Below are 23,129 nucleotides of genomic sequence, written 5' to 3' on the forward strand. Positions count from 1 at the left end.
AGCTTGGTGTCCCGAAATGGCCTATAGGAGCCTCGTGGTTGTCGACCCGCAGCCCCACAGGCGGGAAACACACAGGATCGCGGCAACGCCGCATTCGTAACAGCCACTGACGTAAGTCAGGCAGATAGGATGGCCTCCTTTGCCCCCCGAAGAGCACCACAACCAAAACAACAACTCACAATGCTGCCCACGCAGCCAAGAGCTCCCTACTCTCTTTGAAAGTGTGCCGAACCCCAAGCTCCAGGACCACACAATGGTGCCGCCTTCCTTGTCCAAAAAACGAGCCAGCGAGAGAGAGAGAGAGAAAGTCTTCTTCCTCTCCCCGAACTTTCTCGCTTTCTGACATCACTCTGTCCAATGCCCCAGCTCCGTCGAATCACCCCCATGGTCTTGCTTGACCAATGATGAAGCTCTGGGCGCGGCCAGTCAGCCACTATCCCTGGGAGGCGCGGTTTATCTGCTGATCGGCAAATGTCCGCATCCTGTCGACGGTGGTGGGGCGGGGTTTAGCCCGATCGGGAAAGTTCTGTGGCTCTGGTGGCGGTTATGTCGGTTATTGTTGGTTAATGGCAGGTTGTTGTTATTGTTGTTGTTGTTGTAACGATCGTGAGTTTTATTGGCCGGCCTTTTTGTAGTTGTAACAAAAACGTCGGGAAAATCCGCAGGAGGCAATCACAAACTGGGGGAAAGCTAACTTAACCCCTATCGAGATAACACCACTCCACCCCCTGTGTGGAGACACATAAACAACCTTAAGCTCCAGTTTCCCTACTTAATACAACAAGATGTCTCCTACTCGTCCACGGTCCATGCCATGCTACAACTATGCGATCCTACCTGTAGTGTGGTATTTCATCACCTTCCCCCACACACGTAACACAGCCCCCCCCCCCACCCTTCCCCCTCACCCCCTGGAACCATAGCCTGCAAGGTTCAATGCAGTCATTACCATTCCAGCCTTACCACTTACCGACTCACACCTAATTAGCCTATGAAATAAAGTAGGAGGGGAGGGGCTGTGGGAAGCAAGCTGTAGCTAACTTACCTGTTCTCCTTAATGTTCTACACCCCTTAAACCAACAATTCAACTATTTACAATTGTCTTTGTTCCTCGCTCCTCGCTCCTAACTCCTGGGGCGGGTAGAAAAATGATCAAAAAATCAAACATGCAGGCCTACCCTAACAGACAATTCACTTATGCAATTTGCAATCCCCACTATTGACCATGTCCCCCAGTGGATGACACCTCCTCCAGCTGTCAGCTGAGCCCAAATACCCAATTTCAACCTACCTTACCAAAAAAACCTTATTCAAAAAAACTCAAAAACATTTGTACAACCTGCTCTAAAGACCACGTTCCCCGGTGGATGCCACAATACCAAACATTACCTGCGGGGCCATTCTAATTTGCCTACTCCAAATTTCCGTGGGGCCTGTCCTTCTGGTACAGTTTCGTGACATGGATCGGTGGACCTTCCCCTACACACTCACTCATATAGCCCCATAACCAAAACACACATTCCAATCCTCGCAAGACCATGACATAAATGTTATTACACACGTGTGATCCTCAATTAGGCAGCGGGGAGGTACCGTACAACCAAGATGGTGGGGGCGCTTCAGACTATGGTGCCCGCAGTCCGAAAACAAGTCACTCGACCTTACGACTCCTTCACCATCCTTCCCCGCCCCCCCCCCAGACCCCGCCTCCCCTTTCGACTATTCAGTCCCTGACAGCCAAACAGCTCCTTTGCTGTATGTCCCGGCGTGGAAGGACTCTGCACCATCCAGGCTCCCTTGTCCTCAGGCTCCTATGGCCTCTTCCGGGTCGCCAGGGATCTCCATACCCTCTGGTCGCCCAACCAGACCCCCCACCGACGGGTCCCCAATTCCAGATACCACCGGCTGCCAGGGACAAATTACTCCCAAGGGGGGGGGGGGGGGGCTGTCACCACTCCTCCAGAGCTTTATCCGTTCCTGCAGACACACACACACACACACACCTTCTCCACCCACAAAATCCACATGTCATTTCCTCCCCCGCTGCCATTCAATTCTCAAACACTGTAATGCAAAGATGGTGATTGTGTTCCTATATTGCCACAGCCTGCATACATGTGATAATCCACACATTCACACTCCAACCACAGCTCAATCTTGTACACATTACAGACATAGACACGAGACAAAACCCTTTACCCACAACAACATCTATTTTTGGTTAGAAAAACCGATCCACTTCCCGACCATCAAGTCACTTTCGCCCGCTCCCTTTCCAATTACCTATGCCCCAATTTCTGAGCAAGAACCGAACACTTGGGACAGTAAACATCAAGGCACCTTACCTTAAGTGCAGGTCGTCGCAGGTTGGTCAGGTCTAAGAGTGTCATCCACCACTTCTAATTTCCCTTTATCCCATTGAGCCAATCACTTTCCCCCAAATTTCCTTTTATCCGGCTGCACTGGCAAGCATGTGGCTCCGCTTCCTCCGGTGACCTCTACTACAACACTACACTTGGCTACGACAGCTCCGCCCCCTACCATGCGAGGGCTCCTGGATAAGTTGAACAGCCGAACCGCCAACATAGGCCCACGAGTGTCCACAAGGGTGCGACCCACCAACAATCCTTTGGCCTCCTGTGAGGACCATAGCTGCACTAGCCCAAGCTGGCCAATGTGGTGAACACCTGCTGCCAACTCCGCCATTCCCACGGCCTCGGACCTGGGAGGCATGGTCACAGTGCTTGCCATCCCCCAGCCCACTGAAACACACGGAAGCACTGAATCCCACTGAAGCACACGGGTTGATTCCCGAAACCCACAACGAATAAACACACACGACACAACAAATTAAAGTAACATGATACAACAACAACAACAACAACAACAACAACAACAACAACAACAGGCATTTTAAGGCCATTTTCCCTGCAAGAGCAGGGGTTAGCCTTGCGGTCCCCATGACAATGTTCTCCATTTTGTCCTATTTTCTGCATCTCCCCTTGTTAACCCCCTTGCCCGCATTTCTTCTTCGACCATCTTTAGCCAAGTCTTTCTCGGTCTTCCCCGTCCTCTACTTCCTTCTACATTCATCCCCATCACTCTTTTCAACCAGTCACTTTCATCCTTCCTCAACACATGATCAAACCATCTCAACCTGTTTCTCTTCACAGCGTCAATCACAGGCTCTATTCCCATCATCTTTTGCAATTCATCATTTGTCTTCCTCTCTCTCTCAACGATACTCCACACATCCACCGAACCATTCGCATTTCCACCCTTTCCAGCCTTCGTTGCTGCTCTACATTCATTACCCATGTCTCACTCCCATAAATCACAACACTTCTCACACATGCAGCATACACCTTTCCCTTCAGCTTCCAGGTGATAATGTAAGTAACAGTAACATGAAATGTAATGTAAAATGTAAATGTAACAATGAAAGTAACATGATAATGATTAAATAAAAGTAAATGTAATGCGATAAAAATGAAAGGTGAGGTAAAACTAATTTCTAATTTGATATGTCTCCATCAGACACAAATACACAACAGGGGAATGATAAAATAAAATAAATTGTTTTAAGCCGGCCGGCACTCAGCTTTGTGTCCCAAAATGTCCTTTCGGAGCCTGGTGGTTGTCAAACCCGCAGCACCCACAGGCGGGAAACACATCGGATGGCGGCGGCGCCACATCCGTCTCAACCACCGGCATAAGGCAGGCAGATAGGACGGCCTCCTTCACCTCCGAAGAGCACCACAGCCAAAACAACACCTCACAATGCTGCCCACGCAGCCAAGAGCTCCCCACTCTCTTTGAAAGTGCGCTGAAACTCCAAGCTCCAGGACCACACAATGGCGCCGCCTTCCTTGTCCAAAAAACGAGCCAGAGAGAGTCTTTTTCTCCTCGAACTTTCTTGGTCTCTGACATCACTCTGTCCAATGCCTGAGCTCCGTCGGATCACCCCATGGTCTTGCTTGACCAATGATGAAGCTCGGGGCACGGCCACGATCCCAGGAAGGCGGGGTTTATCTGCAGATCAGCAAAAGTTTGGGTCCTGTCGGCGGTGGTGGGGCGAGGTTTAGCCCGATCGGGAATGTTCTGTGGCTCTGGCAGCGGTTATGTCGGTTATTGGTGGTTAATGGCAGGTTGTTATTGTTGTTGGTGGTGTTGTAACGAGCGTGAGTTTTATTGGCCGGCCTTGTTGTAGTTGTAACAAAAACGTCGGGAAAGGCCACAGGAGGCAATCACAAACAAGGGGAAAACTAACTTAACCCCTATCAAGATAACACCTCTCCACTCCCCGTGTGGAGACACATAAACAACCTTAAGCTCCAGTTTCCCTACTTAATACATCGAGATGTCTCCTACGCATCCACGGTCCATGCTACACCGATACAATCCCACCTGTACTATGGTATTTCATCACCTACCCCAACAAACGTAACAATATATATACGCATACACTGTGTATACATATCAGATTTATATGGATGTCCCTTTATGCCGGATACCCTTTCTGTGTTGTGGGAATTAAATATTTCATCATATCCTTCAAGAGAGTGGACCTTTGTCCAAATGGCAAATACTTTTCTTGAATCATTAGGACAATAGGACATTCCACATGAAAGATTAACCTAGCCGTAATATCACATATTATTCAACTTGTGTCATTGTTGGACTTGTAGTTTATCATTTATTGAGTTTTTGTAGCATATAATGTACCTTTTGTTATGCTAATTGATGGACAATTAATTTTTTTATTTCTGTTTTGTCAGCAGAAGTATTTATTGTGTGACAAACATTTATGTGACACTGATGTCCAAGATTAAATCTGCTGAAAGCTCAGCCATGCTTATCATTCATTTTCTCATCATTCATAATCTCATCTAAATGAGCTGCTTGTTGGTGTGAGCTTTTGAAAAATGTCACATGTCCATTCCATGCTGTCCGATGGGGCCATCTATATTTCCGTGTGCATGGGATTTGGGAGGGATGTGGGAAATTTTGGCCCTAATGCTTGCAATTGGGTGGGGGGCACAGGATTAAAAGCTGAGAGGCTGAAACAAAATGTCCGCAACTCTATGTAATCATTCCATGGCCTGCAAACGGTGATGATCTATGAAACTGCGCTCACCTTTGCTATGTGTGTACTAATTGCCCCAATTGAAACACTACCTCAAACTGATTTAATGATTATTTCCTGTAATTCAAACAAAATCAATTTCTGAACAAATTCGATCTCCAGAGTAACTGCAGCAACCTAAAATGATGCTGAAAATGCTAAAAACCTAAAACAAGAATACTTTTCAGTAAAGTTCAAATGGTCCGGAAATTACTTTTCTAGAGAGCCCGAGTCCTTGGATTTCACGATTTCATCCTGGAAATTGGTTTTTATCAAAATAATTTACCTTGAAATATTTCACCTTGTACGTGGAACCTCTTCTGATCTTCTACCCCATCCTGTGTTCAGATTCCCCATCAAAATCGTCATCATTACCGGGCTACAACCGCAATGACATCCAGAGGGTGAGTCTCCATGGGAGGTTGAAGTCCACAAAGAATATGTCGGGATACCTTGGAGACCCATTAGAGGTGACCTGCACTTTGAGCATCAATATAGTTAAACACAAACCATCTCGTGGAGCAAAGCAGGTTGATTTTTTTTGGAATGGGTACAAATGTGTTTTCAAGGCCCACCTTTACGCAGGTAAGATGAACGCTCAGTTAAGTGTCTCAAGTCCGGGCACAGCCCTGGCAAACGACATCGAGCAAAGTAATCTCCATAATTTCTGTTTATTTTTCTTCATTTGCTGTTCGGCGTTATCTTTACAATTTTCATTGCTGCACTTTGATTTTCTTTGCCTTCCTTCCTCACCCCCTTCCCTTCTTGACGTCACCTGTCCATTACCCTCACAGCACCCGTCCACAGAATTTCACCATTACCACGGTCCTTGTTGCCATGAAGTGCGAGGTAAGGAATGGGAGTCGAAAGGAACGATCAGTACTCGCCCCCGATATATGTCACATAACGCTGGGATCCTACCACTAACCTTATTATATTGAATAGTTTGGCTCTACTCATATTTGATTGGGTGAACCACAGAGGAACTAGAACGGTTACGTTTTCTATCCCACTGATAGGCCAGACCTGGATTCGGACCTGAATCAAAATCGAATCGGCTTGTTCTTGTCACTGAACCAACTCATCCACCAAGTTTTGTCATAATCCGTCCACAACTTTTTGAGATATCCTGTTCACAAACAGACAGACAGACGGGAATGAAAACATAACATCTATCCACTTTCGATGGTGGAGGTAAAAATGTATCCACCAAAGGGCCTACAAGGACCTTAATGCGGCCCTGCTCTACCCCTCCCCTTCCTTATGTCCCACTCTATCCGCTCTCCTTAATACATTAATTTCATGCTTATTCAGCTTACAACAAGTAAATCTTTTTCACAAATATCTCTCAGTTCTTTCATAAAAATCACAGTTAATAAGTCACTCAGTTTGAACCTGATCACGCTCGTGCAAAAAAAATGCTCCTCGACTCCTGTGCTTGGACCTCCTGAGCTCCTATGCTCAGCCACGCTCGTCGATGCCAGAAGACACTGATGAAGCCGATGCCAGAAGACAATGATGCAGCGATGCCAGAAGACAATGATGCAGCGATGCGGCTGATGCTAGAAGACACTGATGCAGCCGATGCCAGAAGACACTATGCGGCAATGCGGCCGATGCTAGAAGACACTGATGCAGCGATGCTAGAAGACACTGATGCAGCGATGCCAGAAGACACTGATGCAGCCGATGCCAGAAGACACTGTGCGGCAATGCAGTCGATGCTAGAAGACACTGATGCAGCGATGCTAGAAGACACTGATGCAGAGATGCCAGAAGACACTGATGCAGGCATGCCAGAAGACACTGATGCAGCCGATGCTAGAAGACACTGATGCAGCCAATGCCAGAAGACACTGATGCAGCCGATGCTAGAAGACACTGATGCAGCCGATGCCAGAAGACACTGATGCAGCCAATGCCAGAAGACACTGATGCAGCCGATGCCAGAAGACACTGATGCAGCCGATGCCAGAAGACACTGATGCAGCCGATGCCAGAAGACACTGATGCAGCCGATGCCAGAAGACACTGATGCAGCCAATGCCAGAAGACACTGATGCAGCGATGCTAGAAGACACTGATGCAGAGATGCCAGAAGACACTGATGCAGCCGATGCCAGAAGACACTGTGCGGCAATGCAGTCGATGCTAGAAGACACTGATGCAGCGATGCTAGAAGACACTGATGCAGAGATGCCAGAAGACACTGATGCAGCCAATGCCAGAAGACACTGATGCAGCCGATGCCAGAAGACACTGTGCGGCAATGTGGCCGATGCTAGAAGACACTGATGCAGCGATGCTAGAAGACACTGATGCAGCGATGCCAGAAGACGCTGATGCAGCCGATGCCAGAAGACACTGATGCAGCCGATGCCAGAAGACACTGATGCAGCGATGCTAGAAGACACTGATGCAGCGATGCTAGAAGACACTGATGCAGCGATGCCAGAAGACACTGATGCAGCGATGCTAGAAGACACTGATGCAGCGATGCCAGAAGACACTGATGCGGAAACAGAGCTTAATAGGCAAAGGAGGAGAGGGAAGAACAAGAAACAAACACAATGATAACAATAATTTATCTAATGATACTTTCTCCCATGCCCACGAGATTTCATCCACCGCAGTGTCCATCACTCTTACCTGTATGCACTTTCTCCCATGCCCATGCCCACAATAACAGCTTACGTGACGAGAGATGGCAGGCTAGATCGAGTCTGGGCTCTCATGGCTTCATGCCAAAGCACACACGTGCTTTTATTTTATTACCCGACTCTCAGACCATCATTCTCACAGGTTACTGTCCACCTCTCTCTCTTGAATGCTGCTCTCCGTTGTCCAGCTCATGCTAAGCCAACTCGGACTCGCTGAGCTCTGGGGAACTCAACCCAACTGTCCATTTCTCCGTCAAACTCTCCACTGTCAACTCTGTGGAACTGGTCGTTTTCGGTCTGAACCAGTCGCCACCCCTAAAACTTGATTACCTCGTGGCCATGTGTATCTGCTCTATTTGGTTCACCGCCCAATTTGTCTAGAGTGGGTCCACGCAACAGCCATTGGCTGCATAGCTCTTACCTGTATGCATGGTCGCAAGGCCCTGCTTTTCGGCTTCCTCAAGAGGTCGGGAGGGGGATTGGCTGACTTTCGGAGCTGCAAACTTTTTACAAAGCAAACAAAAAGATCGATTATGAAGGGAAACACTTTAAAGGATTAATAATGGAAGAATGGTTGGAGAGCTGCTTTAGAAACATTGCGGAAGGGAGAGGCCACATTTATCGACTTCTGAACACACACAAGTCCTAAAATTTTCCACAGAAAACACACACACTTACACTAGACGATTACGAATGGCATAACTAGTCTCTCTTACTCCCATTACCCCCTTATGGCCATTCCCACAACTATATGTAACTTAAAAGCAGGCGTTGCAACTTTGGAGGCCATTTCATTTTTTTATTAACTCTGGCACATTTTTCTTCATTTATTATTCACCGATGATCTCGAAACACACTTTTTATCCCTATCCTCACTGTCCCTGCCTGATCCTGTTTGTCTGCGTATCCCATATCCAACTCCACCTGATCACTTTATTCCGCCTTATTGTCCAGCCTTCCATGAGCATCAATGACTGTACAAAGCAACAAGTTTTTTTTGAGTGATAACTGGACGCAGTTTTTAAAAAAAGAAAAAAATTGTTTCTCAGATGTAATTCATTTTGGATTAAATATATTTTCGAAAATAACTTGTAATTTTTTTTTTTTTTTTTGTATACAGGATCGAGGCTCGTGTAAGAGCTAACATTAATCACAAAAAGACAAATGGACACATAAAACATATAATAAAGGGAGCGGGAGAAGATGGGGAGAGAGAGGGAAGCACACAAGTACAACAGTAGAGAGCAGGGACATCGGGAGATCTGTGGGAGGGAGAGGGCTTGGGGGGGAGGAGGCACGGGAAGGGGTGGGAAGTGGGAGAGGTATAAAACACATGGACACTGCTAGGACTTCCAGGAAAGAAGTCGGAATTTCAAAAAAGTGGATCTGGGGTGAATTAAACAGGGGTAGAAAAGATTAATATTAAATATCTCTAGTGACTCTAGTCCATCTTAGTTTTTCCCAGCCCAACTTCAATACTTCATTTATCCAACCCACCGCCCAGTCCTCGTCGGTTAGGCATTGTTTGAAGGTGTAAGGTCATATTGCCGTGTGTGAATCTCCAGCACTAAAGGAAAGAGAACATAAGCAGGCAATAACCCATGCTTTGGTTGAATATTGTGAGCACTATTCCATACCATGGAACACTTCACTAATCACCTGCCATTTGTGTTTTTATTTTTGCTTTTTTTTGTTTCATTTGTTCCTTTTGTTTTTGTTTCCCCTTCTCATCACTGCCTTGTAGATCAGGTAAGGAGTCTTTGCATTGCTCCAGATAAGCATGCTTTGATGAAAGAGCAACTTTTATTACATTACCCACAAAGACCTAGAGAAACATGCTTTTGAATGTCACAATGATGTTTGCATCCATCAGGAATTTTTTAACTGTACTGTATCAATCCTAGCTAAAAGTCAGCAGGTTCATTCCTTTCTTGTTGGATTATCATACATCTCGTGTTCATTTGCATACATGTGCCATCCCATTATTCCTGTGGAATAATACATGTTCTGTTCCAATATAATTAGCCAAAAATGTATTTGCAATATCACCAACAAAATGGCTAAGTCTAACAGTCAATTATCATCCTTTTTTCCAGCAAAAGTAGTTAAACACATAAGAAGTATTCAAAAGGTACAGGGATTGCAAATTGCCAAAAGCTCAAGCAACTTTAGATTTTGGTTGAGAGCAAAGGCTGAAGTCTGAGTTGTCAATCACAGAGTGGCCTTAAACATGGGACGAAGCGCATCACACTTACCAAGCCTTAATGTATCCCTGCAGAGAGAGAGGTTGGATGATGGAGGGAGAGAGGATGGATCACATAGCAATGCAGGCCTCAGAATCCAGCTGTAGATTTGACATCATCTGGTGTTCCACATCATTCGTCGAAAAATCCAAACTAGTCAAGGCCTATGAGGAATTTGTTTGTAGCTCAATGGAGTATTGCTCCCCCTTCTGGGCAGGGACTCCAGCATCACATCTCTCGCTCCTGGACCTGCGGAATGTAAATCTCTCACCACTATTGGAATCTCTCATGATGAGGCCAAAGCAAGGTCTGTTGCGTTCACATTGCAGGCAGGTCGGTGGTTCTCTATCTTTACCGCGTCTCCTTCAGTCGAGTTCCCTCTGTTCTGTCGACCCTTGCCAGCTCCTCTAGGAGGTGCACGCTCTTTTAATAACTTACCACCTGGTTAAACTCCAAAAATTCCTCTTGGATGTGAGGGATCTCTGGGTCGCTCTTGTGAACTCATTCGGCTATCTCTGCGCTGCTGGTCTGTTCAACCTGAACTGACTGGGGCAACACAACAACAACTCCAAAATTCCAGGCTTTCCACACACACACACACCTCTACTTTTTATTCCTTTTTCTCACATTTGTGAAACCATCTTCCTGAGGCCTTTGAACAGCCAATACCATTCTTCCCTCCGTGGTTTCAAGCACGTGATACACTACCATCCTACTTCCCTACCCTTGATATTTTCTACCCCCATTAACACAACATAACCAAACCCTCTTAACTCACAGGTTACTGTGTTTCCTTCCTCTTCTTCTCATTCCTTTTTCCTGTTTCTTCCTTCCCTTACTTATTGTGTCCAAGAGTTGGCCCACTGCCCTACTCACAGTTCATGTCCACCCAACGCACTCACTCTTCCATGAGCCTCAATCTTGTAAAGAACAAAAAGCATGCACAAACAAAAGTTCATGAAGAAGAACATGCATTGTGGAAATGCCACTTGAAGTGTGCACATCGCACATCACGATACAAAACAAAGTTGATCAAAATGTTTGTCCTGAATGTAAAACACAACTTGGAACATTGCAGATAAGCACACAACGAGCAGTGTAAGTATACTAGGCAAATGCTCCCAGGGTATCTCAATTGATGCAAACAGATGGGATGTAGAGTGGTTTGTGCAGCATTGTCAAAAGAAGATTGCTCCTCAAGATGAAAGTGGAAAGAATAGTCATTGTGTGTCTGGCCAGTATTGAGCCAAACACAACGATTAAAACAGCCACAAACTAGAGCGGCACTCGGTAGAGCGTATCTTCCACCAGGCTGAACAGTTTACGTTTTGTATCCCACTGATAGGCCGGATCCATATTCCGATCTTCACCAAAATCGAATAGATTCGTCCGTGTCACACACACAACCTGTGCACCAAGTTTTGTCAGAACCCGTCCACAACTTTTTGAGACGGTTTTAGCCCGATCACTCAATGGTGAAGAATCACTTTAAAATTTCTCTGATCCAGATACAAATCTTCACCAAAATCTAACCATTTCAACATTGTCAAATACCGAACATCGCCACCAAATTTCGCCCGAATCCGTCCTCAACATTTCGAGATATATTGTTCACAAACAGACAGATAGGGGTGAAACAGAGAGACAGGGGTCCACCTTTGATGGCGCAGATAAAGAGAACAAAGTAGGCCCATTTTATAAAATAAAAAAACAAGAAGCGCCTTTAGAGGCCATTTTCCCCGCAGAGCAGGGGGTGGCCTTTTTTTGGGCACCATGGTCCCCTTTTTGAAGCAATATTTTATGGCCAGGTGCCCTTCCTGCCACCAACCCTGTTAGTCGCCCCTTGCGACACACAGTGAATTACCAGTGAACTGGTACTCAATTTGCCGACCTCGGAAGGATGACAGGCTGAGTCTACCCCCCTGGCGTTAATTGGGCGATCGACCGGGATTCGAACCCAGGATCCCAAGCCGGCACCCTAACCGCTAAGCCCATTTTATCAAAGTGTAGAATTTAAATTAATGTTATTTGCAATGAGAATCAGTGACCTTGCTTTGATTCATGTACAAAAGAAAGTATTAATTTCAATGAGATTATTGTGTTTGCAGCATGCTGTGGCCACTGGCAGCCATGCCTACAGAATGGAAAAGGGTACTTCAATGCCCAATATGCTGGAACCAAAGGTAAGTGAAACATGTCCACGACCTACGTGAAACCACAGCAAGGACGCAACAAGATCAGCACAACTACTGGTGTACGTGGTATATTTGTCTCTGCAGATTTATCCCTACGAGATGTTAACAGTTTCGAGCCGCGGACGATGTCGTTTACCGAAGGACGTCGACAGAACACGTCTCGAGGTGAGTTCTGGGGTAAACGGGTTAGTTTAGACATGTTTTTGTGATGGGGTAACAAGCATTCGGCTACGTAACCAAGTCCTGGCAATGAAAATTTAAGTGGGACTCAGAAGGTTCTAGTCAGACTTAAAGTGGGACTAAAATCGTTCATGAGCTCTGGGTTCCGGTCTGGGTGATGAGGCCCCTAAATCAAGCCGAAGTCATGAAATGTTGATTTGAAAACAGTCATGAGATTTTGAGTCTCAATCGAACGCGTGAGGTCTTTGCAGTCACTGGATGTTCAAATACACGCAGACCAGAGACCAGAGATGTGACCAGAGATGGTGACCAGAGATGATGACCAGAGATGGTGACCAGAGATGGTCACAGACCAAATATTTTGAGTCACAACTTTTAAGTCCATGTGTGAATTCTGACATGTCGCATTTCGGTCGTCGGAATCCTTGTGTCCTGAGTCAATATTAATCTGAGTCTGGCAAAACACCGACTTGAGTATGAAATAACTAATCTTGGCCAAAGCAGGTCCTTGATGAAAAAATTGGCCGAAATTGAATGAAATTTGCTCGTCCGTCGAGCAAAACCAATGAAACATTACGATGGAAGTAGAAAGTTAATTATAGGTGACTTGCAAAAATATTTATGAAAATTGCATCGAGTGAAAGCGTCATCAATATGTTTTGGCAATTTTTATATACGATGTAGAGGCTCATGGCGGTGCTAGAACATAGAACAGATCAGGACGTAACAAAACAAAAATGACAGAAGGAGGGGAGTGGACACTCGGTAGAGCACATACCTCCGCCAGGCTGAACAGTTCCATTTTGTATCCCACTGATAGGCCAGATCTGGATCCGGACCTGAACCATAATCGAATATTGACTTCTTCTTGTCACCTACCCAATGCATCCACCAAATTTTGTCAGACGTCATCCACAACTTTTTGAAATACCATGCTGTATATCGTTTTTGGCCCGATCTCTCAATGTTAAGAATCACTTGGAAATTAAAAAAAAAATCTCCCATCCAGATCTTTACTGAAATTGAATCAATTTGTCCTCGTCACACAACCAACCTGTCCACCAAAGTTTGTCCAAATCTGTCCATAACGTTTTGAGATATCATGCTACATCTCGTTTCTGGCCCTATCGCAAAATGGTGAAGAATCACTTAATTTTGTATCATTTTTGAGATATCCTGTTCACAGACAGACAGACAGACAGGGGTGAAAACATAACCTTTGTCCACCTTAGGTGGTGGAGCTAATAAAGGATATGGAGAAGAATGAGGACTAGGGGAGGACACATGGAGGGAACAAGATGCACACAACCGCAAACTCACAAGAAAGAAAAACTTGAAACTGGGTAAGAGCTGAGATTGGGGGGGGGGTTAATGGGGGTAGAAAAGATTTTGGGTATGGATGGGGAATGATCTGAGATGGTGATGAACAGCTGTCTTCAAGCCTTGGTGGGAAGAATGAGATTGAAGACACTGAGAAAGTTGGATCCATAGGTGGGGAAAAAGACCAACCAATGAGTGGAGGTGGGCAGTAATACTGGATTTGTGGAGTGTAACCAGGAGGGGGTTTCTGACAAACTTTGTGCAACCTACAGAAACCTGAATGGGGGTGGAAGAACAGAGCATGGAAAGGGCAGAGGGTGCAAGACCAGAAAGGAGGTGGTAGAAGACAGAAAGACCACCGACCTGTCTGTGATGTGAAATTGATAGGCTCAGAGACTCAGCTTTATTGTGGGGGAAATCCCAATGATAGTGAAGGCCTTTGTTTCCATGGCCCCAAGCGGTGCAAGGTGTGAGGCAGGGGTGCCAGCTGAGAGGGGAGAGCAGTACTCCATCAAGCTGCAGATGAAGGCCTTGTAGGTGGACAGGAGTTCAGGTGTGCTAAGGAAAGACTTTTGTAAGGAGGATGCCGAGTCAGTGACTGGCTTTGGAGCCCAACTTCGATATGTCAAAGACAGATCATGGTTGATAGCGAGGCCCAAAACTTTGAGTGACTGCACTTCTTCATGATGGGAGGATTCATCAGATGGGGGAGAGAGAGAGAGAGAGAGAGAGAGAGAGAGAGAGAGAGATAGAGATAGAGATAGATATGTATATGTCATAGGATTAAAAGACATATTCCATTGATCAGAGAGATCGTTGATGAAGATTCGTAATAGGACTGGGCCCAGAACACTGCCTTTTGGCACTCCAGCCTTGACATGGAGAGGAGATGAGAGGATCCGTTGAGAGCCACATGTTGACTACTAAAGTAGAGGAAGTCAGTAAGCCATGTGTGGAGTTGGCCTTGGAGGCCACAGGCATAGTTGGGAGAGTAAGGCCAGACTATCGAATGCTAGAGATTGATATATCTAGAGAGACAGCCCTGATCTCATGTCTGACATTGAGGGTCTCCATGCATTGCTGGGGGAGGAAAAGCAGCTTGTCCAAGGTTGAGTGGCCTGGTCTGAATCTGATGGATTGAGATCAAGCCATTGGAGAAAAGGAGGGGTTTTATAATCGACTGTGATGATCGATTCCATGACCTTGCTGATGGGTTGGAAGTAAGCTGATAGGTCTGTAGCTAAAGGGATTGGTTTTTTGCATCTTTTATGTTATGCAATGATGTTGTCTGATTTCCAAGCAGATGGAAGATGACCTAGGGCAAACGACAGGGTGAAAACAGCAGAAAAAGGATGTGCAAGAACAGCAGAGCATGTTTTTGGGCCACGTGTACTGATGCCACCCGGACCAGTTGCGGAATCGGTCTCGGGATGCCAGAAACTTCTCCACCTTCTCAGGTGCACAAGACACAGAGTCCAGGATCAGTGAAGAAGACTTGGTAGAATGGATACAAAGAGCAAAGGGGTTGAGGACACAAGATTTGGAAGTAAACACATAATTAAGGCATTTGGCCTTCTCCCGAGGAGAGTCGGCTGCAACGCCATTTGAAGTGAGAGAAGGGATGTAAGGGGAGCATACACCAGGGATAGACTTGCCAAGGCACCACGAGGTTTTAGAGGAGGGAGACAAGTTTGAAAGTTCATTCTTGAGGTTGGACAGATGTTGTTTTCTGGCTCTCCTGAGAGTGGACGCTCACTTTGCGGAAGATTTTTGAATACATGAGATTGCCTTCGGTCGGATTAGCCTTCCAGAAAGAGAAGGCGAGTTGTTTCAGAGCAACTGCCTCACCACAGGATTCAGTGTACCATGGGAGGCAAGAAGGGTAGGATAATTGAAGATGAGATTGGATGAATCTGTGCATATGAGAGAGAGCAGGTTTCTGTGGAAGAATTCCCAGGCTGAGCTAACATCAGGGGCAGTCGATATGGGAGACCAGTCCTGAAGAGAGATGGCGGCTTGCTGTCCTTGCCAATCAGTTTGAGTGAACAGACAGAGTCTCCGGCGTTTATGCGCTCCCTGAGAATATCCAGAGAGATGTTGACTTTTACAAGCCGATGATAAAGGTTATGCACAGTTACCTGATCAGCTATGCTTGGTGAGATATTTGCTTTGCCGTTTCATTGGTGAGGGATGTTTGCATTTCAAATGAAATCCCAGTTGCACACCATGTCAGTCGCCGTTAGCGAATGCACCTTGGGACGAGGATTTGATTATCAATTTGGCCTGCTGGTTGTGCCATTATTAAGGAGCGGGCCTCCTGTGCACTTTGAGGAGCGAGTGTTCCGCTGATGCAGAGCGTCTGCAGATTTAGGCAGGAATTTGGCGTTTGTTGGAGTTCCATATTAAAATAATTGAATATGGCAAATGGCACTAAAGTGCATATAAGGTTTCCATGGTAGACTGAACATGTTGTGGTCTCTTCGCATTTGGTTGTTAATGTATCTTTTACTCTGATTTTAATTGACCCCTTTTTCTCCAAAAACTCCTCTCGATGAAATCTCTTTCCCGATAATTTCCTGATGGAATTGAAATGCAGGTTGGGAGGAAATATAATGTGAGTGCCAGAATAGCATTTTCATAGCAGTGTAGCCAGCCAGGTAATCTTGCATGATACTGTAGATGTACAGATGAAAGGTACCTTGATGGGTTGAGTTGAAGAAGCAGAACAACACACGTCGGATAACATCAATATCTTGTATGAAATTTGAAGCTATGTTTTGTTTCTCACTTGAATTCATTCTTGCACCTACAGCGACACTTGTCTCCCGTGGAGTTCCGCCATCGGTTTGGCATGAGCATTCAAGAGTTTGACCGATTGCCTTTGTGGAAACAGAATGAGATGAAGAGAAAGCTTCACCTTTTCTAGTTTCTTTTCACCATTGACCTTCCCCTAAACATGTGCACCGATAAATTGAAATCGAGAACATCGTGTACTACCTGAAGAGCCGGCTGTCGACACCACCTGGAAATTGGAAGGAACGATTTTGCTTCTACCAAGTGATGTTATCTTTGTGATTGGTCACCTAAAGGCAGACAAACGAACCAACTGCATGATCCCAAGTGCAGACTGCGTCTGGGTGAAGCCAAGGTGGAATTTTCTTTTCTCAAAGTATCTGATATGGTTTAATGTTTGCTCATATTTTATGTGCCCCATTCAGAGCAAGAACCAAGATGAATGAACTCGTTTTTTTGTCTTTGTTTTTACAAAAACTTGGCAAAGAACCTTCCGGAGGATTGTCAAGATGCTCAAGACCTTTTTACAACCGCGCTCTCACCATTTGCGGAAACGTGATAGGCCAAGCTCAGTCGAAGCGTCGTCAGGCTATGCTTTTGCAGCAGCTCTTCTTCCCCGTTATAAAAGACAACGGACCGCACTGGCTAAAGAGAAAGAACCTGATAAACACCAAAGCACAATGTAGGTGTTGCAGGTAAAAACAGAGGATGGTCTCTTTTGAGAATGGCACTTTGCGGAATTGTACTTGGATGCCTTCTCTCCGTGTCCTGAGACAAACAGCAGATCCAGTCTATCTACTTTATCTGTACACCTATAAAACGAGCTCTGTGGCATTTTATTGAATCCTTCACTTGCTCTAACTTGACGGTGACAAAAATCCAACATTTTAGTTTGTGCGTGAAGGCCACCTGCACTAAAAACAGGCATTCGACTCCCCAGTTTGGGAAGGAAAACTTGAATAAGTTGAGTTGGACTCTACTATAAATGTATCATTATCAATGAAGAAAATTATAGATAAAAATATTTAATATTTATCCATAAATGATGCTATATTCCTATACACGTATATTGCGAAAAGGCTTCTATACGAAGTTGGTTATAAAGAGGGTAAAGTTTCTTAAAAATCACAACATAAACTTCAGTAAGCTAGTTTTTAGAAACTTTAAAAATAAACAATTATTTCTTTTTATTTTAGTTATTTCTATATTTATTTATTTATTTATTTATTTATGGATTGTATGCTACCTGGCCATTTTATTATGACACGTACTTTAAATTCAATTTGGCCACCATTGCCATAATCGGAGCCATTACTCTGCACACTCCAACTTCACGAGGTGATGGAATGTCTTTTTGGATATACGTGCCAATGGATTGGGTCATCGGACTGGCACAAAGGGATGCTGGGATTTGTTCATTTGAATTGAGATATTGGGATTGGATGTCCAATGGAAATGCCGGATGTCTTTTGACATGTTCCAAAAGCCATTCACATATTTTTGGCAGGAGAGGAACAGCAGGTGCATCAAATGGAAAAAGTGCCCCCTACCTCGTCCGCTCCTTAAGAGACATCTTCATTTCCTCACCTCAGTGCTGCACACTCTTGCCTGATGTGCATATGTAGAGCATTACTCCAAATCCCATTCAGTAGACAAATCTTGGTTATATGGCCGGGCAGCATTCGTACAAATCATATACAATCCATATATGATAATAAATACATAAATTATATATTATGTATGAAATGTATATGGTTCAGTACACGTTTAAATGTTCATTTTGAAGGAATCAAAGCTGTTGTTTTATAAATGGAACCTCAATAAACCTAAACATAATACCAAGTGCTAAAATGTAGCGTACTCAATACTCAATCTACTCGGTAAGATATACATTGATTGGTGTGTTCATCATCTCCGACATTGCTCTACAAAGGAGTTTGTGGGATGGGATGGGGTGGAGTGATATGGGCAATGGGTTTGTGGAGATTAAGGAGTATGGGCAGGGATTTGTGGAGCGTGATAGATGGATTTGGGGGGTGGGGGGGGGGGGGGAGGGTGGAGTTAAGGGATGGATTTTGGGGGTTGGGTGGAGGTATGGAGATGGGATAGGGGGTTAAGGGATGGATTTTGGGGGTTGGGTGGAGGTATGGAGATGGGATAGGGGGTTAAGGGATGGATTTTGGAGGTTGGGTGGTGGAAAGGGGATGGGTTGGGGGGGTTAAGGGATGGATTTTGGAGGTTGGGTGGTGGAATGGGGATGGGTTTTGGGGGGGTTAAGGGATGGATTTTTGGGGTTGGGTGGAGGTATGGGGATGGGTTGGGGGCTTAAGGGATGGATTTTGGAGAGTGGGTGGTGGAATGGGGATGGGTTTTGGGGGTTAAGGGATGGATTTTGGGGTTGGGTGGAGGTATGGTCAATGGGAGGGATTGAGGGGTATCGGGATGGATTTGTGGAGCATGGTGGATGGATTTGGGAGGGGAGGTTGGGTGGTGCCGGTTTGGGAGATGGGTTTGGGGAATTTTGAGGGAGGTGGGTTTGGTCAGGATTGAGTGGTATGGGGATGCGTTTCCAGAGTGTGGTGGATGGAGTTGGGGAGTCTGCAATGGATTTGGGGCATTGGGTGGCAGTATGGCGGATGTTTTGTAGGGTATGTGGAATGGGTTTGAGTAGTTGGGGGGGGGGGGGGGGGAGTGGTTTGTAAGGTATGGGGATGGATTTGGGGGATTTTGCGGGAGGATGGGGGTGTCCTTTCTACGCTAGTTAGATGGTCTACCTGCTAAGCACATCCTCATTCCAGGTGTTCATTTGGCAAATTAACTTTAGGGTGCTAGTAGCAATACTGTATACCAGACATCAGAAGTTATAAATTGCACCGATAACCACGGTATACCGAATTGTCTAAGGTCTGTCAGTAAATGTCATCTGAAGTGCCATTTACACTTGCATCCATGTCGGACACATCCTGGGTATTTTATCATTGCAGATTAAACAGGAAGCCTTAACAACATTCTTTCATGCTCGGTACACAAAAGTCACTTTATCATTATCTGTATGATATTGTAATGGAACATGTAGATTCACTTGTCATGGCTGTGCTGAACATAAACCACAAGTGGTAATCCATCACAGGTACACAAGACCATAAAGGCCCTGTAAGCGTAGGAATCTCCGTGCAAACTATGTGATGTCCGCATTTTAAGTATATTTCGTTTGTAGTTTTCCGTCTCACGACCTTTATCCGCATGGCTACCTGGTACGATGATGATTGCATGAGTTTGTCACACGCAATGAATTGTTTCCATGGAGATGGACTCTCAATTATTCCGATTCCCAAAAACAAAACCCGATGGAACGTAACACCTGAATTTGTTATTGCCATTATCGATCCGCGATACGTCGATTGTTCATCAAAACGCACATTTTCTAATGAATTGTCAATGCCGTTATATTTTCGATAACTTTTCTTTTCCATGCATAGCAGGTTCTTTCAGAATGGCTTTCAGTATTGTTTTTATCTTACAATCCGATTCCATGATTTCTCAAGAGATCTGCTGGAAATCTGATCGGATAATCGGATCGGATGTTACGTACGGGACGTGTTTGTGAGGTCCAACAAGAGCGACACACTTTTGTACATAAGCAAAAGTGCACATTATCTGAAGGACATTCACTTTGGACAAAGTTGGATGGACAAGGTTAGTTCTGGAATTGGGTGTTTTTTGCTTAATTCGCAAACAATGTACAATAGTGTGAACTCTGGAGAAACAAAGGGCAAGGAGGTAAAACAGTATGATGAAATTTGCTTTCCTTCTGCTGAGGATGTGTCTCCTTTCTCTGCTTTGTTCCCTGGGTTTTCTGCAGATGTACAATATTATTCTTAAGCATGCTATATGTGACCAACTGTGATTCTTTTTGTTTTTATAATGCGACTTTGACTTGCTCGATCAAGCGGTTCCTTTTCAATGTTGTACAAATTTTTCTGGTGATCTTTTAACGTTAAGAATGATTGAAAATCTTCATCCAAGATTTTATGTTTTTAGTCAATGCTCCAATTTTCCTGTTTGTGTTTCATATCGGCATCGGATAATAACTGATCGGATGAGGATTTCATTGTATTTACGAGGGACATTCATCAAGTTCCACAAACGAGGTGCTCCAGAAGTCCAGGAACCACCATCGTTTTTGGTTCGATATACAAGTATCATAATTGTTGAGAAAATATATTTTATTACTAATTATATGTACCTGCATATTGAAAGAATATTTTTTAAATACAGAAAAGTCGGTTCATGGAGGAGTGAAACATCACAGGTTCACAGACTGGTGGACATTTGAAGGGGGACAGGAAGACGAGGACTGCGTACGAGTGGACGAGGAACACAAGAAAGGGGATGGGAAGAGTGGCTGTGGCCAGGTAGAGTAGAAAAGAACAGAGGCGGATTAGGAAAGAAAGCACCTGGAGACGATACTTAGAGGTGATAAAGGGGCCGACACACACAGGTGCACGTCTTTTCTGTCACATACCAAACCTCTCCACCAAATTTCGTCGAAATCCGGCCACAACTTAAGATGTCTTGTTCACAGACAAACAGACAAACAAACAAACCAACAAGAAAGACGTCGTGCAAAGTACAATACTTGCGAAGTCCCTAAAACAAATTTCACCTTCACTCTTTCATTCGTCTTTTCTCCCGCCTCTGGAACAAACTCCCTCACCCTCTTCAATCCCACTCCTCCCTCCAGGTCTTCAAAACAGCGGTTCACCACCATCTCTTATCTTCCCCCATCCAAAACCTTGATCTTTTCCACCCTGTTAATAATAGACCCCAAATCCACCTTTTTCAAATTGTTTTCTTTCCTGAAAGTCCTGGTGGTGTCCACCTTGTTTATCCAGTGTACCCCACCCCTGAAAGTCTCCACTCTCCCGTCCACAGATCTCCTGATGCTCCTGTTCTCTACTGGTGTTGAGCTTCCCTTTCTCTCCCCTTCTTGTCCCCCACTCCCTTTATTGTACGTTTATGTGTTAACTCTTACACGAGCCTTGACCTTGTATACAAAAAAAAATATTTGTGGTTGAATTCAAAGACCAAATATGCAAACCCTATTCAAATTTCAAGTGAATCAGATGAAAATTGATGATTTCAGAGATTTGCCCAATGTTGACCCTTTGACATTTAGATCTCAAAAATAATTGGCGGTTGAATTAAGTGACCGGATATGCAAATCCTGCTCAAATGTCAAGTCAATCGGATGAAAATTGAGGATTTTATAAATTTCACCTTAGTTGTTGACCTTTGGCCTATGTTGACCTTTTGGCATATGTTGACCTTTTGGCATATGTTGACCTCAAATTATTGGTGGTTGAATTCAGTGACCAATTACGTAAATCTTCAAATTTCAAGTAAATCAGATGAAAATTGACAATTTTGGAAATTTGGCCTATGTTGACCTTTTAGTATACGTTGACCTCAAAAATAATTGGTGGATCATTTCACTGACGTGATATGCAAATCCTCTTAAAATTTCAAGTAAATCGGATGAAAATGGAGGATTTTAGAAACTTCACCTAAGTTGTTGACTTCTTTAAACTATTATGAATATCTCGTTTGTATAACTTTTTGAATGTCCCTCGTATTTGTGGAATTAAATGGAGGATTGGACGCCATGGGATAAATCTCACATTTATGACAGGAACAACATGAAGAGAGATATAAAAACAAATCAAGGTGTTTGTCACACAAAAAAGGTAAACATGGATTCAAATTGGAATGATGTGCATTATATTCAAATGAATCTTCATCCATTGAGACGATTTTGAGGAATTTTAGGATACACTTGCATGTAAATCATTTGCCATGAAGATCGAACTGTAAAGGAATGAAATATTGTACAAAATAATCGATCGTGGGAAATAAAAGCCATTTGGTCTAAAGTGATTGTGCATTGTCTTCCATGTCCTGCAATCACTCTCTTTGAATGGGCTGATGGGATTGCCTGCAGGTTCTGATAGGATTGCCTACAGGTTCTGATAGGATTGCCTAAAGGTTCTGATAGGATTGCCTACAGGTTCTGATAGGATTGCCTACAGGTTCTGATAGGATTGCCTACAGGTTCTGATAGGATTGCCTAAAGGTTCTGATAGGATTGCCTGCAGGTTCTGATAGGATTGCCTAAAGGTTCTGATAGGATTGCCTACAGGTTCTGATAGGATTGCCTGCAGGTTCTGATAGGATTGCCTACAGGTTCTGATAGGATTGCCTACAGGTTCTGATAGGATTGCCTAAAGGTTCTGATAGGATTGCCTACAGGTTCTGATAGGATTGCCTAAAGGTTCTGATAGGATTGCCTACAGGTTCTGATAGGATTGCCTACAGGTTCTGAGAGGATTGCCTACAGGTTCTGAGAGGATTGCCTACAGGTTCTGATAGGATTGCCTAAAGGTTCTGATAGGATTGCCTGCAGGTTCTGATAGGATTGCCTACAGGTTCTGATAGGATTGCCTACAGGTTCTGATAGGATTGCCTACAGGTTCTGATAGGATTGCCTGCAGGTTCTGATAGGATTGCCTGCAGGTTCTGATAGGATTGCCTACAAGTTCTGATAGGATTGCCT

The 23,129-nt window shown here is 44.6% G+C and overlaps 1 protein-coding gene across 1 annotated transcript in view; it reads left to right on the forward strand.

Moving 5' to 3' along the window:
* LOC137423715 (actin-binding LIM protein 1-like) overlaps nucleotides 1-18,514 on the forward strand; it is a 353,241-nt gene extending 334,727 nt beyond the window's left edge. The window contains exons 18-22 of the mRNA XM_068111161.2: nucleotides 5,474-5,529; nucleotides 5,920-5,974; nucleotides 12,137-12,211; nucleotides 12,308-12,388; nucleotides 16,536-18,514. Of these exons, the coding sequence (XP_067967262.2) occupies nucleotides 5,474-5,529; nucleotides 5,920-5,974; nucleotides 12,137-12,211; nucleotides 12,308-12,388; nucleotides 16,536-16,594 (326 nt within the window). The 3' untranslated portion in view covers nucleotides 16,595-18,514. The remainder of the gene's footprint in view (nucleotides 1-5,473; nucleotides 5,530-5,919; nucleotides 5,975-12,136; nucleotides 12,212-12,307; nucleotides 12,389-16,535) is intronic.
* The last annotated feature ends 4,615 nt before the right edge of the window (nucleotides 18,515-23,129 follow it).

The sequence above is a fragment of the Myxine glutinosa genome, chromosome 3, assembly GCF_964187855.1.
Source record: "Myxine glutinosa chromosome 3, kmMyxGlut1.1, whole genome shotgun sequence".
NCBI lineage: Eukaryota > Metazoa > Chordata > Myxini > Myxiniformes > Myxinidae > Myxine > Myxine glutinosa.